The following is a 21234-nucleotide window of genomic DNA, read 5'->3' as shown; positions in this document are numbered from 1 at the left end:
GGAGATGAACAAGATATTGAATAGCTGAGAGCTGAAGTCACCTCTATGTGCATAAATAATAAATAATTTGGATTAGGACCACAGGATAAAACACTAACATTTATTGGGCACTTTCTTTGTGTCCAGACTTTTTGCATACATTGGCTTATTTGTTTTTCATGACAACTGTGTAAGGTAGATACCATCATTAGCCCCATGGCACAGATAAACAGACTTAGGCACCAAAGCATTAAATACCTTGCCCAAGTTCACAAGGTTTCCCAACTTTCCTAACATTGCAGAAGTCAGGTTTTAACCCAAAGGTCAGACTCTGGGCTCTTTTCCACTGTGCAAGATTGTCTCCCAAGGGCAAGGTAAGTCAGAGTGAACCCCTACCTCAGTATCTCTCTAACTATGATTTGAGGACCAACTATGTCTATACCTACACAAAATCACCTGGATTGTTTGTAAAAATACAGACTCCGAGCTCCAGCCAAAATTTACTGGTCAGTAGTGTCTAGGACTATGCATATAATATATGGTAATATATGGCTATATATGGCTACAAGGCTCTGCAAACCACACAGCTTTCCCTAAATCCCTGTGACTCATGTGGCAATGAGTACAGAAAAGATCAGGAGATATGTATGTCCCTGTTGCTACCAATCATATTCCCCACTGAGAAGAACCTGCAGAAACTCAAAGCAAAGGAAAATGAAGGTGAAGGGAAAGAAAAAAACATTACATCTTCTTAAAAAATGTGTTGCATTTTTAGCATAAATGATGTTCCTAATTACTATGGCTCATTTTATAGGGCTTACAAAATATGGTAAGTGCAGAAGTCTCAGTACACTTATTCCATTATTTCTAAAGGAAAATATATTATGAATTAACAGATATAAAAGGAAACTATATATCATAATCCAATTTTAAATTGAGGATCTCCTACAGGGCTATTTAAAACCTTGAAAAGTCTACATTCAACTGCCTTAATAATGAGAGCTTTACTGAAAATACTATATCTACTAGTTTCTTGTCAAGGAGAAACAAAATAGTCAATATTATGAGTTGATTTAGATTTTTTTCACTGACATTATCTATTGCTGTTAGTTGCCTTGTTGCTCAGAAAGTCCCCTATGATAAAACAGCCACTGAGAGGTTATCAAGGGCAAATGTGATACACACTTCGCCTAATGACTGCTATCAAGTACTAACCATCTACCAAGTGTTTTGTGCACAAACCAACTGATAATAAGTCCATTTCCAAAGTGGTACTTACAGGGAACTCTGCTCAATGTTATGTGGCAGCCTGGATGGGAGGGGAGTTTGGGGAGCATGGATACACGTACTGTGAGTGGCTGAGTTCCTTAGCTATCCACCTGAAACTATCACAACATTGATAATCAGCTATACTTCAGTACAAAATAAAAAGGTTTTTTTTAAAGTGATGTTTATTATCTGAGAAAAATTAGAAATTACCCATGTGTTTGAAAATATGGTATCCTGCTGGTAAATAATCAGAGAAGGCAATGGCAACCCACTCCAGTACTCTAGCCTGGAAAATCCCATGGACGGAGGAGCCTGGCAGGCTGCAGTCCATGAGGTTGCAAAGAGTTGGACATGACTGAGCGACTTCACTTTCACTTTTCACTTTCATGCACTGGAGAAGGAAATGGCAACCCACTCCAGTGTTCTTGCCTGGAGAATCCCAGGGACGGGGGAGCCGGGTGGGCTGCCATCTATGGGGCTGCACACGACTGATGCAACATAGCAACAGCAGCAGCTGGCAAATAATACATTAAAAATAAAGCTGAGTTGATGAATAGGGAGTCTCTTACAATCTCTACAAAATTATTATAAATTAATCTTGATCCAAATAACATACCAAAAAAGTGGGTGGGGATAAGGGCGTAGGTAAACTCCGAGAAAAGCTAAAAAAATGACACATAATTAAAGAAGATTGTAATTTCTTATTTATATATTATACTGTAAACAGTAGGAATCCCTGCATAGGATTTGAAAGAGTTTGTAAGTAAAAGGTATTTCCAGCTGAGTTAGTTTTTATGTACAATGACATCCAACTCTGGGTTAATCAGAGGAATAGGAGCAAAAGATATCACAAATAAACCACAATTATTCATTTAAAAATATAATGCCAGGAAATATTTTAAACTAAGTTAGTTAAAAATGACCTCTGATACTCACTTATTATTCTTGAATCATTCTCTTGAAAGAATTACAACAATATTTGGACAATATTTTAGGAACAGAAAATATTACATTCAATATCTTCATGAGAAAGTGCTAACAATTTATTATTTTAATCTGTCGTCTTAAAGTAAGCTATTATTTTAGTCTGTTTCTTAGCTGACCTCCCTCTTTCAAGTATTACTGTCATAGGAACAAAAAGATTTTAGGAATAATGATGGTAAAATGTATCAGTAACTGGAAAAAGGAGAAAGGTCCAACATACACAAAACGCATTCTGTAAAGGAGGCTAAATCTTTTATGTAAATTACTATCTTTAATCCCCACAAAAGCCCATCTGAGATAATAGTATTATCACCTTCATTTCACAGATCAGAAAGGTAGAGTCACTTGCTCAAAGTCACAGATAAACAGCAGGCAGCAGAGCTGGGCAGAGAAGGCGATCGCACCCCACTCCAGCGCTCTTGCCTGGAGAATCCCATGGACGGAGGAGCCTGGTGGACTGCAGTCCATGGGGCTGTGAAAAGTCAGACACGACTGAGCGACTTCACTTTCACATTTCACTTTCATGCATTGGAGAAGGAACTGGCACCCACTCCAGTATTCCTGCCTGGAGAATCCCAGGGACGGGGAGCCTGGTGGGCTGCCATCTATGGGGTCACACAGAGTCAGACACAACTGATGCAACTTAGCAGCAGCAGCAGAGCTGGGATGTGAATTCAGTGAGGATCCAGAAACTGACCTCCACAGGTACACCATGTGCTTCTCATGATCATTTCAATGAATTGAATTACACTGGTTTGGGGGTAAAGGCTGAAATATACCCAACTGCCCTACACAACAGAAGAGTAATATGGAATTTCGCTTCCCTGGTGGCTTGGCCAGTAAAGAATCCACCTGCAATGCAGCAGACCTGGGTTTGATCCCCTGGGTTGGGAAGATCCCCTGGAGAAGGGAGTAGCAACCCATTCCAGTATTCAGGCCTGGGAAATTCCATGGACAGAAGAACCTAGTGTCCATGGGGTTGCAAAGAGTCAGACAAAGCTAAGTGAATATATATATGGAATTCCTGACACTATTCACAGGAGAGAAGCAGAAACAAAATAGAGAAAATAAGAATGGAGGGCAAGGAGAGAGCAAAAGGACACAAGTTACTTTAAGATAAACCCCAAATCGATAGTCAAATTTACTAAATTTACAAAACGGTCTTGTTACTGGATTTCCCGGAAATTTTTGAAGGACTGGGGTTTACCCAACATGGAGGCATAAAAGATTAGAATCAACACACAAGTAATCAGAGGCAAGGAGACCAAAACAAAGTAAACCTTCAGGAAACCCCAGAAGCATTGGGGAAAGGCTTTGGGTTCTAATGTGTTATGGACAGAGTAGGGTTGGAGGAGAATTAAAAGATAAGAAAGCCTTGGAGGGGCAAAGAAAATTTAGCTAATTTAGCTAATCTATGACTAAGTTAAATAGAGGGGAAGTCCAGCTGCGTATTTCTTACTGCTCTCTTCCTTTCTGAATAGTTTTAGGCCCATTTTTCTACATATATAATTAAATTAGTATGACAAAAACCACTGCTTTGATGTTTTTTCTATTTGATCTTTATACCATGTAGATTTAAACTATGTGCTGTAATAAAGTGAGAATTTGGCTGCAAAAAGCATCTCTCCACCACAGAGTATCTAGAAGTATCACTTCCACACAGAGGCATCCTCACCTCGTGGTTCCTGTAGCTCATAACAGGGAAATTAAGGAGACTCACAGTGGTTCCAAGCATAACAGGAAATATCTAGACAGACACTGGACTGGGTTTGTATAAGCCTAAAATTCTAAAAGGTGCATTTAAAACAGTCTACTTCTTCATGTTATTTATAAAGGTTTATAATGTGTTGCATTACTGCCCTGAGTTAGAATGTCAAGTTGGTCAAGTTGCAGAAGGGTCTGAGTCAGGAATACAGAGGCTGCTGTAGTGCAAGCTGAGTTGAGGCAAAGATGAGGTTAGACTAGATACCTCCTGGCATTCTCTAATTATAAATAGGCAACCACACAAAAGAGTGAGAAGCAGCAGCAGAGTGGACCAGAGTGCGGGCTTCTGAACTAAGAGTGAGTCTTTAAGAAATGAAGGAGCAGGGCAGGCTGAAGGACCATGGGGCAAGCACCATGGAGAGCTCCAGGGAAAATCAGTTGCTCTTCCGATATCTTCCTGGTCAACTATATTGCAGATGAACCTATTTTTAAGGCTAGACATCTATTAAATATTGAAAGTCTTCTCTACATAGAAAGCCCTTGAAGGCAAGAATTATATCAAATATATCACCTATAAAATACTATTCAATAGGTACTTAATACATGAAATTAATTTATTAATATCATGAATAATAAGGCCAACAAACACTTAACGTTGGCAGTTTCCCTTAGATTTCCCTAGGACCAACAGATACCAGAGCTATCAAGAATTCACTGAATTTTTCTAGATACATTATGCTAAGTAAGTTCACATGATATCTCATTAAGCACCAAAAAGAAATTGGGGCCTAAAGAAATAATTACTTGCCTAGGTTTACACAGCAAGTTAAATGGCAATTACTCCAAGTTCAATACTCTAAGTCGATGCAAACATTCTAGGATGACATAATCTCTGGGTTGATTTGGACCCTATTGCATAGAAAACAATAATATCCCCATCTATTCATTTGCCATTCTAAATTTCTAAATGCACTCTCAACTTAGGAGGAGTCAGGTTAGTAGAGCGTTGGTAAACTTCTCTGTGGGGGGGAAAAAAAAAGCCCTAATTTGGGACATTTGCCAAATTCTGTGATGTAAATACTACCAAGTGGCTGATTTCAAGCTCCCAACAGGATGACACTCAGTTTGGAAGAGAAAGCACATAACTGACTCTCCATGAACCATTTATGAACCAGCTCCAGAAAACCATTAGGCCATGATAACAGTTTTGGCAAATGCCTTAGAAAGGAAGTGTAGTGTGTCTGTCACTCACAAAAATGTCTATATCATCCTAGAAGTGACACAATCTCTTCCTTTTTCTATGCATATTCTCCAGTCTTTTCCTCCACTAAAAAGAGGTCACATGTTGTGAAAGATTAAAGGCAAAAGGAGAAGAGGGTGACAGAGGATGAGATGGTTGGATGGCATCACCAATTCAATGGATATGAACTTGGGCAAACTTCGGCAGATGGTGAGGTGCACAGAGGCCTGGCGTGCTGCAGTCCATGGGGTCGCAAAGAGTCAGACACGACTCGGCGACTGAACAGCAACAATGTTCTAAATACGTTGGTGCCTCCATCAGCTTGGGTTCCTGAGCATATGAAGTAGAGCAGCCATCAACCCCCACAGAACAGGTGACACTAGTGAGGAATGAACTTGCATTAAGCCAGGGAGAACACATCCTGGTACGAAATGTGAAGTCTGCCATGTTATAGATGAACTAAAATATGATTGCTAGAGTTGGCTTTAATTTCTCTCTCCTAAGGAGTTTCAAGGTTAAATAAGCCAAAGTAAATAAAGCCTTTATGTCTATCTAGAATTGATGGAAAATACAGATACAGTTCACTATTTATACACACCCTGGAGAAGAACTAATTTAGTTTTACCACTTGTGTCAGAAACTGTTTAAACATTTACCAACATCTAATTAATCGTGACAATATTAAGTAGGTATTATTTTCCCCTATTTTTCACAGACTTGGGTAGGTTTAGGTAATTTCTTCAAGGTCAAAAATGTATTAAGTAGTATATCTTAAATTAAAATGGATGTCCATCTACTTTCAAATCAGTTGCTCTTATATAACATACCATCATTTACAATGTAAAGAATACTATACTTTTAATCAAATATTTATTGAGAAGTTAACATGGGGTAGGATTTGTGCCAGTCAAAAAGATATAATGAAGCCAGCTAGATTTAAATACTATCATTTTACTAGTCATCGTTTGTTTTAAAAAATGTAATACAAGGAAAAACATGTAAATTCTGTATATATTCACATATACATACACACACATACCCATTTAAATATAAATAAGTGTACATATATTTTTTAAAGGAAATATCCCATTTGATTGTCAATCTGATATTGGCAGACATATATAACTGGGGAATATTCCAGGAAAAAAATCTACTACAGAGCATTCCATTGACCCTAAACACTGAATTAATGCCATAGCTAATCCATTTAAACAATACACCTGGTGTAGTCTGACTGCTTATTCAAAAGAGGTACCAGGTGGTAATAACTCGAGGCCAGCGTAATATGCTACTTGTGTGGTCCTTTGTTAGACGAGGTTTATTGTAATTCCTTAACAAGTTTACGCCATTTGAGCATTTCTAAAACTATCCTTATCCTGTAGAAAATGCATTAGTAGGTTCTGGCAACCAAAGTAACTATCTACAACCAGAAATATTTCTGCTAGTCTCAGAATCTCAATATAATCCTGTGGTTGGGTACACTCCCTTCTCTACTTGGGAGATGATCTAAGGACAGTTTATCCAAATTTACTTAATGGAAACACCTCAGGGGATGTGCTACATCCCATGATCACACTGATAATCCTAGACTAATAGCAACAGTCTCTACCCACTAAACATCATGGGTACTGACAACTATTTAATGTCTTTGCAACAAAGTTTCCCTTAAAGAGCTGTGCACACAATCTGGCCTGAGAGTTTATGTGGTTATGTTCAAATAGCCTAGGTATAATTAAGCTGTCTGAATGGAAAGTTTACACTTCTTCTCAGAAAGAAGACCCAGGATTTCTAGCTTCCCTACAGATACAAATTTAGGGGCCTCAAACAACTGTCTCTTTTGTTTGTAATAATAACTTGTGGTTAATTTCAATTACTTCTTTTTGGCAAGTTTTCAACTGCATCAGAGGCAACCTAAAACATCCAGGTTAGTTATATGAATTACACTGATGAGTTGACTCATTGTCTCTGTTCAATGAAAGTCTTCGAATAAATCACAGTAAAGTAATCACTAGGGTTTCCTTGGTAAACCACAGAAGAAAAGCAGTCGCCACTATAATAGTCAAATCATGGGCATAATAAAGTGTTCTGTGCCAGTACATCAACTGTGATCCTGACTAAACCAAAGCTTCTGCCTGCTTCCCTGGATATCATCAGAATAAGTGAATTCATTTTTATTCAGGAATATTTATATAGTTCTTTCCCAGGCACTATGGCATATACTTGTGACAAAGTCTAGTCTACAGCAAAACTGGAAGCCAAAACCTGTACAGAAATAAATATGACATAATGGGGAAAAATTATGCAAAAGGGAGGTGGCAAAAAATTGCAATAGAAAGCCAGAGGGAAAAGAGTATATTCTGGATGAGAAAAGTCTTGATACAAGTGTTACCATTTGAGCTGAGCATTATTGGGAGTTATGAATCAGACATAAAATAAGAAAAGAAGAATATGCTAGAAAGAAGCAATAGCTTGAGAGAAAGCACAGACCAAGAGAATGTGGAAAGAGAAGATGGGAGACATCGCAAAAGTGTATTTGATTAGAGTAGAAAGGCACATGGTGGAAGATAACCAAAAAGACTGGTTGAGGCTCCATTTGGTGCTCCTTGAATATCATGCTAATGTCAACTAAGAGATGGGCTGTGTATTACACATGAGATTAAAACTGTTATGCAAAACATTCAAAAAAGCTGTTAGTAATTCCACTGACAGAGCAGACATTTTCCAGATAGCAGAGCGCATGAGAGATGGCACCAGGGATGTACTGTCTAATCTCAGACATTTCTCCCCTTAAGAAAATACACATGTAAAATGCCATCCTTCATTAGCCATCCAAAAGGGAGATCTAAAGTCAGCAGCAACATTTATGTCAGTGGATTCAGCTCAATTGGCCTTTACGCCAACCTGACACGTTATTTTGGTATTTCATTCAGGAGCAAAATAAGTTCATTATCTTTACTTGCATTGTAATTCTCATCCTTTGTTTAGATATCACTAATTGTACACCAGATACTGTGTAACATCAGGACCAGAAGCTTCTTTGATGATGATTAGATATGAATTTAAAATACTGTGATAACAGATATTGTCTTTTTATTGTTTTCTTAATTACAGGAGACCAGGTTTAGAGATTTGTCTAAACAGTGTTCCTACTATCATCTTATCTCTTTCCTCACTCACAGATTAATCCTCAGTGACTGTTCTAATGATCATTAAGATGTACTTAGTGACCATTAAGCATCATGGAACATGGCCAGAATCAGACACTCAGTAAAGGTTTATTGAATGGATAACTGGATGAATAGGTGTGTTAGGCACAAGGAAAAACATCAGACATGTAAAATATCCCCCTTCTAGGCAAGAGTTTTATTAGAGGAAATATCACTGGTAGCAATCCAAATCACCTAGAAAATGGGTTCAAATACTTCACAATCAGTTGCTAATCATACAGAAGAATGGTATCACTTGTACGCATCTCAAAGTCAATAACAGACAACTTAACATCACTGGTCAGAGAGCAAGAACGGATTACCTTAGTGAACAGCTAGCTGAAGACTGCTGACTTAGAGCATGCTTAAATTAAAATGTTTGGATGATACAGAGACTCAGAACTTCATATACTCCTCCCCACTGTGGTCACAGAAAGTCAGACTCAATCTAGTTATATTTGGGGCAAGTCCGTCAAAATAACTGTAATATCAAATTTGGCCACATTTATTTAAAATGTAACAGCAAAACACTTCATTATTGACTATCTGATGCACTCAGGAAGGACTGAGCAACTACTTTGTGCAAGGAACTGGGGGATAACAGAGGCAGATGGGACTGTTTGTGATCCATTCAATAAAAGTTACTAATTTTATTTCACATAGCCTTTTTACTTAAACCTTTATTCCATATTATTCATGTTAAAATATCCATGTTTTATTTTCCTTATAAGACTGAGAGCTGTGAGGGAAAGAAACACTGATATTCTAGGACTTAAATGGAGTTACAATGAAAAATTAACTTTATAAGATTAAAGAATAAAAGTTAAGTATTTCTTTTAAAAAATCGGCATGCAAAATTTCTACGGTATAACACCTACATGTACCTTCACAGCAGCTATATAATTTGAAATGACCCAGTTGATCTCATTTTCCTTTCTTTTTACCACGTTGGGAAGCTGAGACAGTGAAAGAGCAAATGAGGTGTCCCAGTATTCCAGAGTAAACTGTTTATTTGGGAGTTACAAGGGATTCTAACGGAAGAGGAAGAGCAATACATGCAGCACATAACGGGTGTGCCTTTAAGCCTGCTCTCCCTATAGACAATCGGAGCTTATTCCTGCAGGGGCTGAAAGCTGCTCTTGAAGGGTTTAATTCTATAGCTGAACAGCCTTCTCCTGTTCTATCTTAAAAAAAAAAAAGCTTCTCAGACACAGAAAAACAGATCCTGGGTTTGGAAGTAGGCCAGAGCACACTGAAATTTCTGAGAAATATGGGCAAGCCACGCACAGCATCTACTAGGGAGGGTCCCACATATGATTTGCAGCAGGACTAGATCTCAGATTTATGGTATCCTGAATTTCGAAGGCAAACACGTTCTTTCCTCCATATTGCCAAAACACAATGCTTTCTTAGTACGAACATATACTACTTAATGTGACTCTAAGATACAAATACCATTTTGTGTTCAAGTACACAATGAATGTAGGTCTACTACACACCAATAACCAGCAATGTTTGAGGGCTTATTTTGTAACAGGAACTTGTTAAATACTCCATTTGTATAATCTTCATTTAATTCTCAGAACACTTTTATGAAGGAAAGGACTGTTATTGCCATCCTATATTAAAGAGGTGGAAAGAAAATCAAGAGAAGCTATAGTTCTAAGGGATTAGCAGCTTGTAAGTGGTGGTGTTGAGATTCAAACCCAGGGTAGTTCCACATTGGGGCCTATGTCCCTAAACATCATTCTCTACTGGCTCCATCTCTGATTGTTTTGGAGGCACACAGTGGCTAATATAATCAATCTACAGATTCGATGACAGGAGAATTACCTGAGCATTTTAAGTCTATCTATGGTGGTACTGATCCCTTTCACAGTCATCAAAACCAAACACTATCAATTCATATGATCAAGACAACTCCGAAGAATGCGACATGTCTATTGATTTTTAGCAAAAGCTTTCTCCATGATCATTAGAGAAGATATAAATAAACTATTATATATATATTTTATAAAACATGCCAAAAAAAAACCATGCCAACATCAAAATAAAACAACAAATAGACTCTGTAACATAACAGTACCTTCACTGTCCATATTCCAGACTCTGGCTCTTTAACATTCACCACCTTGGCAGAGTTATGAATATTTAATAGCTCATTCAGGCCAAATCCCTTTTTTATCAGCTTTCCTGAAAGACAGATGTAGAGGTTACAAGCATAATCTTTATTTCAGCTATATATATCAGCTGTGTACATTTCTAGTACAAATTACCTGATGGACATTTACACCTCTAGCTCAAAACATCATTTTGTATCTAAAATATACGTAACTTTACCATTTCCAAACACTGTAATTGAAGTAACAGATTCCTATTTGCTATGTTGATGTGATCTTAAAAACAGAGTAAGGAAGATGATAATCATATTTCCAAAGTTAATCTAGGTAATGATTATTATGGCTACAAAGAAGTTATATACAGTCACTAGAGACATTTAGACTTAATAGATGGCAAAACAGTAAACTAGAATAAATGTCTTTTTGGAGATGACTCAAGATATTGCTAACATTAAGAGCCCTGGGCATAACTTTGCATAAAGTGTAAAACCTCAGTTTCCATGAAGTGCAGGAGAAGGCTTTTACTTGTCAAAGGAACAATTAGAGGAGCAATATAATGAAGTAACACAGTACCTTCTCCAACTGAGATCAACATACAGTATCTGACAGTTGGAACTTAGGAAGGAAAACAAATTTGGAATTAAGCCATAGTTTACATATTCATTTCAGTCTTGGCTCTCGTGTGGACTATTGCTGCAGCTATGTAAACAAATCAATTAAAAGAATCCCATGTTTGCATCAGAAGTTTTATAATTGCTGCAAATGACTTTTAAAATATCACTGTCAATGAATTTTTAAAGTAGTAGAACTTAAGGCAATGGTTACAGGTACTTTGGATACAGATAATGAAAAACACAAATCCTTCCTGGGTAGATAGGATAGATGGTACTAGAAGAATGCTACTTATAAAGGCAAATCCATTTCTGCAGATAAATCTATTTTCGAGACCAAACAGTCTCAAAAAATTGGTTTTGCTTGCTCATAAATTTCAATTTGATTGTTAAATGTGGTTGAAGCCTTTGAGGTCAATTTCATACACTATTTTCTCTAAGGTATGTCATTTTCTAAGATTCAAATAAAGAAAAAAGGTAGTTACTCCTTTCCGATTTATAAATGTTCACACAGGTTAAAAAAATGTAACATATACTCCAGCTACAATAAGAATAAAAATACTGTGCAAACATCTTTGGTTAAAAAATTTCCTAAACACGTATATTAAGAAAAATTAGGTTTCTTTTTTTTTTAAGATTACTATTCAATTCAACCTTAAGTCTTGTAAATTCAACCAGAGATGGAATTAAGCCAAAACTGAGAATCATACCATACAATTATCAAAGGAAAAAATTAAAACATTATTCTAATGAGAATATAAATTTGTTTTTTAACAACTATCTCCTGTAAAATTACACAAGCCTCTTTGCCATGACAAGGCTGTGATCCATGAAGGGTCATAGTGGAAAGTTCTCACAAAATATGGTCCACTGGAGGAAGGAATCATAAACCACTTCAGTATTTTTCCCTCGAGAACCGAACAGAGTATGAAAAGACAAAAAGACACCAGAAGACAAGCCTCCCAGGTTAAGAGGTGTGCAGTATGCTTCTGAAGATAACAAGGGAACATTTGATGCAAGATGGGCATGATAAAAGACAGAAACAGTAGGACCTAACAGAAGCAGCAGAGATTAAGAAGAGGTGGCAAGAATACACAGAAGAATTATACAAAAAAGGTTTTAATGGCCTGGATAAACACGATGGTGTGATCACTCACTCAGAGCCAGACATCCTGGAGTGTGAAGTCAAATGGGCCTCAGGAAGCAGTACCACGAACTAAGCTAGTGAAAATGACGGAATTCCAGCTGAGCTATTTCAAATCCTAAAAGATACTGCTGTAAAAGTGTTGCACTCAATAACACCAGCAAATTTGGAAAACTCAGCAGTGGCCACAGGACTGGAAAAGGTCACTTTTCGTTGCAATCCCAAAGAAGGACAATGCCAAAGAATGCTTAACTGCTGCACAATTGTGCTCATTTCACATGCTAGCAAGGTAATGCTCAAAATCTTTCAAGTTAGGCTTCCGTAGTACGTGAACCAAGAACTTTCATATATACAAGCTGGATTTAGAACAGGCAGTGGAAACAGATCAAATTGCCAACATTCACTGGATCCTAGAGAAAGCAAGGGAATTCCAGAAAAACATCTACTTCTGCTTCATTGACTACACTAAAGCCTTTGACTGTGTGGATCACAACAAACTGTGGAAAATTCTTAAAGAGATGGGACTACCAGAGTTTACTTGTCTCCTGAAGAGGAGCTAAAGAGTCTCTTGATGAGGGTGGAAGGAAAGAATGAAAAAAGCTGGCTTAAACTCACATTCAAAAAACTAAAATCACGGCATCCGCTCCCACCACTTCATGGCAAATAGAGGGGAAAAAAGTGGAAGTAGTGACAGATTTTATATTCTTGGGCTCCAAAATCACTGTGGACAGTGACTATAGCCATTAAATTAAAAGATGCTTGTTCCTTGGAAGGAAAGCTATGACAAACCCATACAGCATATTGAAAAGCAGAGACCTCACATTGACGACAAAGGTACGTATAGTCAAAGCTATGGCTTTTCCAGTAAATACGTACAGATGTGAGAGTTGGACCATAAAGAAGGCTGAGCACCAAAGAACTCATGCTTTCAAATTGTGGTGCTGGAGAAGATTCTTGAGAGTCCACTGGAATGCAAGGTGGGCAAGTAAGTCAATCCTAAAGGAAATCAACCCTGAATATTCACTGGAAGGACTGACGCTGAAGCTTCTATCCTTTGACCACCCGGTGTGAGGAGCGGACTTATTGGAAAAGAGCCTGATTGTGGGAAAGATTGAGAGCAGGAGAACAGAGTGACAGAGAATGAGATGATTGGATAATATCACTGGGATAGTATCACTGAGGCAATGAACATGAGTTTAAACAAACCATGGTAGATAGTAAAGAATAGGAAAGCCTGGTGGTATACTGCAGTCCATAGGGTTGCAAAGAGTCAGACACAACTTAGCGACTGAACAAGAACAACCTGTAAAATTAAAATCTATCAAGAAAATGATATGGTAAAAAATTAGACAGTTTTTTTTTAGTAATAAAGGACTTTTTTCATATGATTCACTTAAAAATGACAAAACACTGAATTTTACAGAATAAGTTACTGTGAAGTATTTCCTCATATAAAGGTGAAGAAAATATTTCAGGTTCATCTAAAATATTTTTTGGATCCTTCAGTTACAATTAAGTTAGTAAATGCCATCTGTTTAAATTATTAGGAGTTTCAGTTTTTTGAATCTCATGTTAACTCAATGATACTTATGACTAAAAATCCTGTTTTAATTTTTAAACATCTTCTCCAGTCACTTTTGAGTTGGTTAAATTTATTCATAAAGTCAGCATTAATTTGAACAAGTAAGTCTTTCTATTTTTTTCATATTCTATATTTTTAAATATTTTTAATATGAATGTTCCATATAGCTTACCTAAAGGATTGCGAATTTCAATCATTGGAGAAGGGCCACTCAGAGACACAGTAACCTCTTTTAGACTTGGATCAAAGGGAATTTTCCAAGTATTTACAGCCTGTTCCAAATGATCTGTTGATAAGAGGTGAACTTTGGAAGCCTGCACTGCTTCTTCCACCCATTTTAAAACCTATAAGAAAAAGAGAAATATGAGTGATATCAAAATATTTACAGCTTTATATCACCTTGAATTGCTGAAGCAGTAGCCTGTTTGCTTAATGAAATGACCAGGTCGCTTTCTACACTGTGTGAGGCTTATTTCCATCACAATCAACATAAACTTTCTCAACCCACAGAGCAGGAAAAATGCACTCCCCAGGGGATTAGTCTCCAAAAGTTTCAAACAGCTCATGTAACTCAATATTAAACAAACAAACAAACAAAAAACCTAATAACCCAACTGGAAAATGCACAGAATACCTGAATAAACATTTTTGCAAAGAAGACATACAGATGGCCGAGAGGCACATGAAAAGAGGCACGTGCTCAACAATGCTAATTATTTGAGAAACACAAATCAAAACTACAATGAGATATCACCTCACACCAGTCAAAATGGCCATCATCAAAAACAATCTATAAACAATTAATGCTGGGGTGGATGTGGAGAAAAGGGAACCCTCCTACACTGTTGGTGGGAATGTAAATTGGTACAGCCACTATGGAGAACAGTATGGAGGTTTCTTAAAAACAATCCCACTCCTGGGTATATATCCAGAGAAAAACATGGTTTGAAAGGCTAGACATACCCCAATGTTAAACGCACCATTATTTACGATAGCCAAGACGTGGAAGCAATGAAAATGTCAATCAACAGAATATGTGGTAAAAACACAGCCATAAAAAAGAATAAAATAATACCATTTGCACCAACATGGATAGACATGGAGATTATCATACAATCTCGTAACATCTCAGACATAAGTCAGAGAAAGACAAATGTCATACGATATGGCTTCTATGTGGAATCTCTAAAAAATGATACAAATGGACTTATTTATAAAACAGAAACATATTTACATACTTAGAGAATGAATGTATGGTTACCTGGGGGCAGGGGGAAAAGGGCAAGGAACAGACTGAGAGTTTGGGATTGACATGTACACACTGCTGTATTTTTTTTAAAAGCCTAACTCTCCCTACATCCACTTATTATAGCCGGTTCAGAATAAAATATTAGTTTAACCCATGCTCAAATTTCAATTTTTATATCTTGGAGTAATATATTCAAAATGAGATTACAGTGTCCAAACACTAGTTGTGTAAGATATGACATGCATAGGTACTACAGACAGTTCCATTTCTCAATGGAAATGAAAAGAATCTACAGAAAACAAGGTAATGGCAATACTGAGATTCTTTTTCCCTCTATTCTTTCTTTCTCAGTTTTTTTCAAAGTTCAATTGATAAAAGACAATTAGCAAATTATCAAATCCAATTTCAATATATTGATTACTGAATTACTGTAATAGAGTACACTATAAAACTACATATTATAATAATATATACTGTAGTACATTAATTATTAAAAAATAATTGCAATGCCAGCAAAACATTCATTTTTATGATAAAATAAAAAATATAAGAATATAATGGGGGAAAATAACCATTATGTTTCTTAAAGTGGAAAAATACTTCAGGTTAGAACCAATTTTAGTGGCGTGCTCTTGAAGGAAACCTTCTAGTCCACAGAAACGCTCAGCAACAGCAAATACAATTCTTCATTTTACAGGGCATGTCTGGACAGGTACTGCTTAGCTGAACTTACCACCATTACTCCTAGATCATACTAAGCTTTAATCCACCTAAGATCTTCCTCTGGTTCATTTATCCTTCAAGACGGTATTCCATCATGAACAGTTTCCCTCATAATCACTCATTAAACACTGAAGAGCACTGGGTATTAAGCTACAGCCAAGCTACTCAAACAACAGTATTTTTTAAATTTCAATAATGGTAGTCACAAACCAATGAATCAAACAACAAGTACTGTGTAATAATTTCAATCTCTGTAAAATGGATTCCCCCCTTTTTTTTGGTCCTCAAGGATGAGAAAAGTGGCTAAGACATTATCATAAAATTAACAATGTGAGGCAATTATGTTTATTCATCAAATAAATGTTCACTGTTCGAAGAACTCTTCTAAGTACTGAGTACTGATGAAAGTGAATGAAATTGATGAAAGTGCAAGAAATTTAGGAACATGAATGAAATTGATGAAAGTGAAGTTGCTCAGTCATATTCAACTCTTTGCGACCCCAAGGACTGTAGCCCACCAGGCTCCTCCATCCATGGAATTTTCCAGATAAGAATACTGGAGTGGGTTGCCATTTCCTTCTCCAGGGGATCATCCCAACCCAGGGATCGAACCCAGGTCTCCTGCATTGCAGGCAGACTCTTTACCATCTGAACCACAAAGGAAGGCAATGCTGGACTAGAGGAAGCACAAGCTGGAATCAAGATTTCCAGGAGAAATATCAATAACCACAGATATGCAGATGACACCACTCTCAGGGCAGAAAAAGAAAAGGAACTAAGAGCTTCTTGATGAAAGTGAAAAAGGAGAGTGAAAAAGCTGGCTTAAAACTCAACATTCAAAAAACAAAGATCATGGCATCTGGTCCCATCACTTCGTGGCAAATAGATGGGGAAACAATGGAAACAGTGGGAGACTTTATTTTCTTGGGCACCAAAATCAATGCAGATGGTGACTGCAGCCACAAAATTAAAAGATGCCTGCTCTCTGGAAGAAAAGATATGACCAACTTAGACAGTATTTTAAAAAGCAGAGACATTACTTGGCCAACAAAGGTCTGCATAGTCAAAGCTATGGTTTTTCCAGTAGTCATGTATGGATGAGAGAGCCAGACCATAAAGAAAGCTGAGCGCCAAAGAACTGATGCTTTTGAACTGTGGTGGAAAAGACTCTTGAGAGTCCCTTGGATTGCAAGATCAAACCAGTCAATCCTAAAGAAATTCAGTCCTGAATATTCATTGGAAGGACTGATGCTAAAGCTCTAATACTCTGCCCACCTGATGTGAAGAACGGACTCACTAGAAAAGACCCTGATGCTGAGAAAGGTTGAAGGCAGGGGGAGAAGGGGACGCCAGAGGATGAGATGGTTGGATATCATCATCAACTTGATGGACATGAGTTTGAGCAAGCTCCGGGAGTTGGTGATGGACAGGGAGGCCTGGCATGCTGCAGTCCATGGGGTCTCAAAGAGTTGGACACAACTGAGCAACTGAATTGGACTTCTTAAATAAAAGAAAGGAATTCATAAAACAGGAAGCCTTTGTTGAAATAATGTATGTAAAATGCCCATCATAGTACTTGCCACATAGTGGATTTTCAAATGTTTTCCTCCATCTCCAACTGAATTCCCTTCCCTTCCGCTAATTGAAAATTTCAATAATGACTTCATGGGCAAAGTGAGAAAAAACGTACCCCTGAAAGACAAGATTTCTTAAATGAAAAACAGACACAAAGTCACTACAGGTAGAAGAGAAGTTCTTAAAAACATACAGAGACAGAAGTACTCATATGTTGGGAACATGAGTGCATCTAACTGGCTACAGTTAAGTTTTCAGAAAAGGGAGAAGCAGAATATGAGGTTGGAAGCTTATGTCAGGGGCAGTGTGTGTATGCTCACAAAGTCAAGCTATAACAACCGGATTCTATCCTAAAGACATGAGTGAAAAGTTTCTGAAGGAATTTCTGCTTTAAGCAGAGAAGTAATACTTTGACAGCAGTACTTTACAAAGAAAAGCTTGTAGTGGTATCATCAACTAACTGAGCACAAAAATTACTGCATAAATCCAATGATATATTTCCTCAGATTTTAACTGTATAAAGCACCTGGGATTTTACATATGAGATAGGTATGTACCGATATCATTACCTAAAGAAGCAAATGCCATATTTTGAAAAATGGGTTCTGAGTGATCTATCATGCATGAACAGGAAGATATGAATCATTCCGCCAATCAAATCGGTCCATATGGCTATAGAAACCAGAGACTGATTCTTGCTAATATCTGACCATAAATAGAACACATATTTTAAAAATCAGAGTGTTGACATTTTTATGTCTTCAACATGGAACATGGCTACCTAACTCAAAGGAATGCAAAGAACTGACTTACTCTCTGAGAAGGCACTTGATAAATTTTACTGGTGATAAATAACTTTGAGAATAATGTCTGATTTAGAGACTAAAGAAGGCAAAGACAAGAGAAATCAGATAAATGGAAAGAACATTTGTTTTAAGGACAAGACACAAAATGTGGTCATAAATAATTCTCAATGTAAGAAAGAAAAGAATTAGAAAACAAGGATATTATAGTATCTCAGGTTCAACGATGAAATGCAATAGTGTTGAGCAGAAATAAAAGTGAAATCAATTTTTAATACACCTTTCTTTAAATGTGTAGTGTATTCTGCGTGACTCCTCAAATACATCTGTCCTTTGAAACGAATGTAAAAAGGTTATGATATATAATTGGAAAATGATACCACCCTTATGGCAGAAAGTGAAGAGGAACTAAAAAGCCTCTTGAAAGTGAAAGAGGAGAATGAAAAAGTTGGCTTAAAGCTCAACATTCAGAAAACGAAGATCGTGGCGTCTGGTCCCATCACTTCATGGGAAATAGATGGGAAACAGTGGAAACAGTGTCAGACTTTATTTTTGGGGGCTGCAAAAATCACTGCAGATGGTGACTGCAGCCATGAATTTAAAAGACGCTTACTCCTTGGAAGAAAAGTCATGACCAACCTAGATAGCATATTCAAAAGCAGAGACATTACTTTGCTGACTAAGGTCCGTCTAGTCAAGGCTATGGTTTTTCCAGTAGTCATGTATGGATGTGAGAGTTGGACTGTGAAGAAGGCTGAGCACCGAAGAATTGATGCTTTTGAACTGTAGTGTTGGAGAAGACTCTTGAGAGTCCCTTGGACTGCAAGGAGATCCAACCAGTCCATTCTGAAGGAGATCAGCCCTGGGATTTCTTTGGAGGGAATGATGCTAAAGCTGAAACTCCAGTACTTTTTCCACCTCATGTGAAGAGTTGACTCATTGGAAGACTCTGATGTTGGGAGGGATTGGGGGCAGGAGGAGAAGGGGATGACAGAGGATGAGATGGCTGGATGGCATCACTGAGTCGATGGACGTGCGTCTGAGTGAACTCCAGGAGATGGTGATGGACAGGGAGGCCTGGCGTGCTGCGATTCATGGGATCACAAAGAGTTGGACACGACTGAGCGACTGAACTGAACTGAAGTTCTAGGCATTCCTGTGAAAATGGAAAGCTTTCTGATTTAGTTGCCTTCTCATACAGGAACTGCGTTTAAATGGTAGGAAATATAAGTGGGCTTTTGGTTTATTCTTAATACTGTTTCTAATTCATCAACATTTATGAGGCTTTCACAGAGATTACCATGGATCATGATATTACTGGTTGGGAAAGATACAGTGCAGACTTCTGTCACAAGTCTCAAATCACTTTTTTATACAATTATAGGAAAAAATCAAATTGAAGACAGATGTAACCCACTTTATTAGAAAATACAGATATCACCAACATGTGAATAAAAGCAGATTCCTACAAGCCACACAATCACCGAAAGTGAGGTTTCTGACCTCTAATGTTGCCACATATAAGGAAAAAGAAAAAAAACAAAAAACTTTGTCTAACCATGAGAAATGTTCTTATGGGATTGGAAAGGACCTTAAATTGTAACAACAAAAAGAACTGAACTAGAATAATGTGAGATCCCTTGAATGCTTACATTTTTACTAAACCATTGGTTTTAGTCTTTCAAACCACTAAGGCACCATTAACTGTGCATTAAGTTTTAATGTAAAAATAGTCTCTAATGATTTTTAGCAGTTTAAATCTCAAAAGGCCTTTGAGAACATCTAACTCAGATCCTTTATTTTATAAATGAGGGAAACTGATAAGTGAGTTCTTATACCTTTCAAACACCTAACCATACTGATTCTGGTGCAGTAGTTATTTTTTATAAAGCCCCTGAGTCCTTGAAGACACTCTCCTAGTATAAATATTTTGCATCCTACATAATAATTGATACTTAAAAATAGTTCCTATTTCTATTTTATTCAGGAAGGAAATGCAAATATCATTGCAAAACAGAAAACTAGCCTACATTATTATGTATTATGAAACATGATACATAGCATTAAGCAGAAATGAAGTGCAATCAATTCTGCATACATCTTCAAGGACAGAATTTGACAAAAACTTTGGAAGAATTTTTCTTTTTTTAACCAGGATATTATTGACATACAACATTAAATTCATTTCAGGTGTATAGTATAATGATTCAGTATGTGTATATACTGCAGAATGAGTCTCACAATAGGTCTAACTAACATATATCACCACACACAGTTGCCATTTTTTTCTCTTGTGATGAGAACTTTTAGGACTTGCTCTCTTAGGAACTTCCAAATATACAATACATTAACTATAGCTAATAGGCTCTACATTACATCCCCAGGACTTATTGATTTTATAACTAGAAGTCTGTACCTTTTGAACCCCTTTAACCTACACCCACCCCACCAAATCCCCAGCTTCTGTTCTTTATATATTACTGGTTTAATTTTGTTTTTATTTTAGATTCTATACACTGTATTCGTCTTTTTCTGTCTGATTTATTTCACTTAGCATAATGCCCTCAAGGTCCATCCCTGTTGTCAAACATGACAAGACTGCCTTCTTTTTATGGCTGAATAATATCCCAATATATATATGTAAATATACCACATTTTCATCATTCATTTATAGATGGGCACGTAGGCTGCTTCCATATTTTGGTGATTGTAAACAGTGCTGCAACGAACATGAAGTAAATATGTTTTTTGAGTTAGTACTTTTGTTTTATTCAGATAAATACCCAGAAGTGGAACTGCTTGATCGTAAGTTCATCTGGGCGTTTTCCCTGGTAGCTCAGACGATAAGGAATCTGCCTGCAATGCAGGATACACAGGAGACTGGGTTCGATTTCTGGGTCAGGAAGATTCTGTGAAGAAGGGAATGGCAATCCATTCTAGTATCCTTGCCTGGAAAATTCCATGGATGCAGAAATCTGGTGGGCTACAGTCCACAGGGTCACAAAAGGTGGGATACAACTGAGCGATTAACACTTTCATTTTTCA

At 37.2% G+C, this 21234-nt stretch overlaps 1 protein-coding gene across 1 annotated transcript in view; it reads right to left on the bottom strand.

Annotated features, from left to right (window-relative positions):
• The window catches only part of HMCN1 (hemicentin 1), a 552382-nt gene that overhangs the window by 330026 nt on the left and 201122 nt on the right, over positions 1 to 21234 (bottom strand). The window contains exons 5-6 of the mRNA XM_004013873.6: positions 14012 to 14183; positions 10469 to 10575 (exon numbers count right to left, since the gene is read on the bottom strand). Of these exons, the coding sequence (XP_004013922.3) occupies positions 10469 to 10575; positions 14012 to 14183 (279 nt within the window). The remainder of the gene's footprint in view (positions 1 to 10468; positions 10576 to 14011; positions 14184 to 21234) is intronic.

The sequence above is a fragment of the Ovis aries genome, chromosome 12, assembly GCF_016772045.2.
Source record: "Ovis aries strain OAR_USU_Benz2616 breed Rambouillet chromosome 12, ARS-UI_Ramb_v3.0, whole genome shotgun sequence".
In the NCBI taxonomy this organism is placed as follows: domain Eukaryota; kingdom Metazoa; phylum Chordata; class Mammalia; order Artiodactyla; family Bovidae; genus Ovis; species Ovis aries.
The sequence above is the reverse complement of the archived record's forward strand: the minus strand, read 5'-3'. Positions and strand labels throughout refer to the sequence as shown.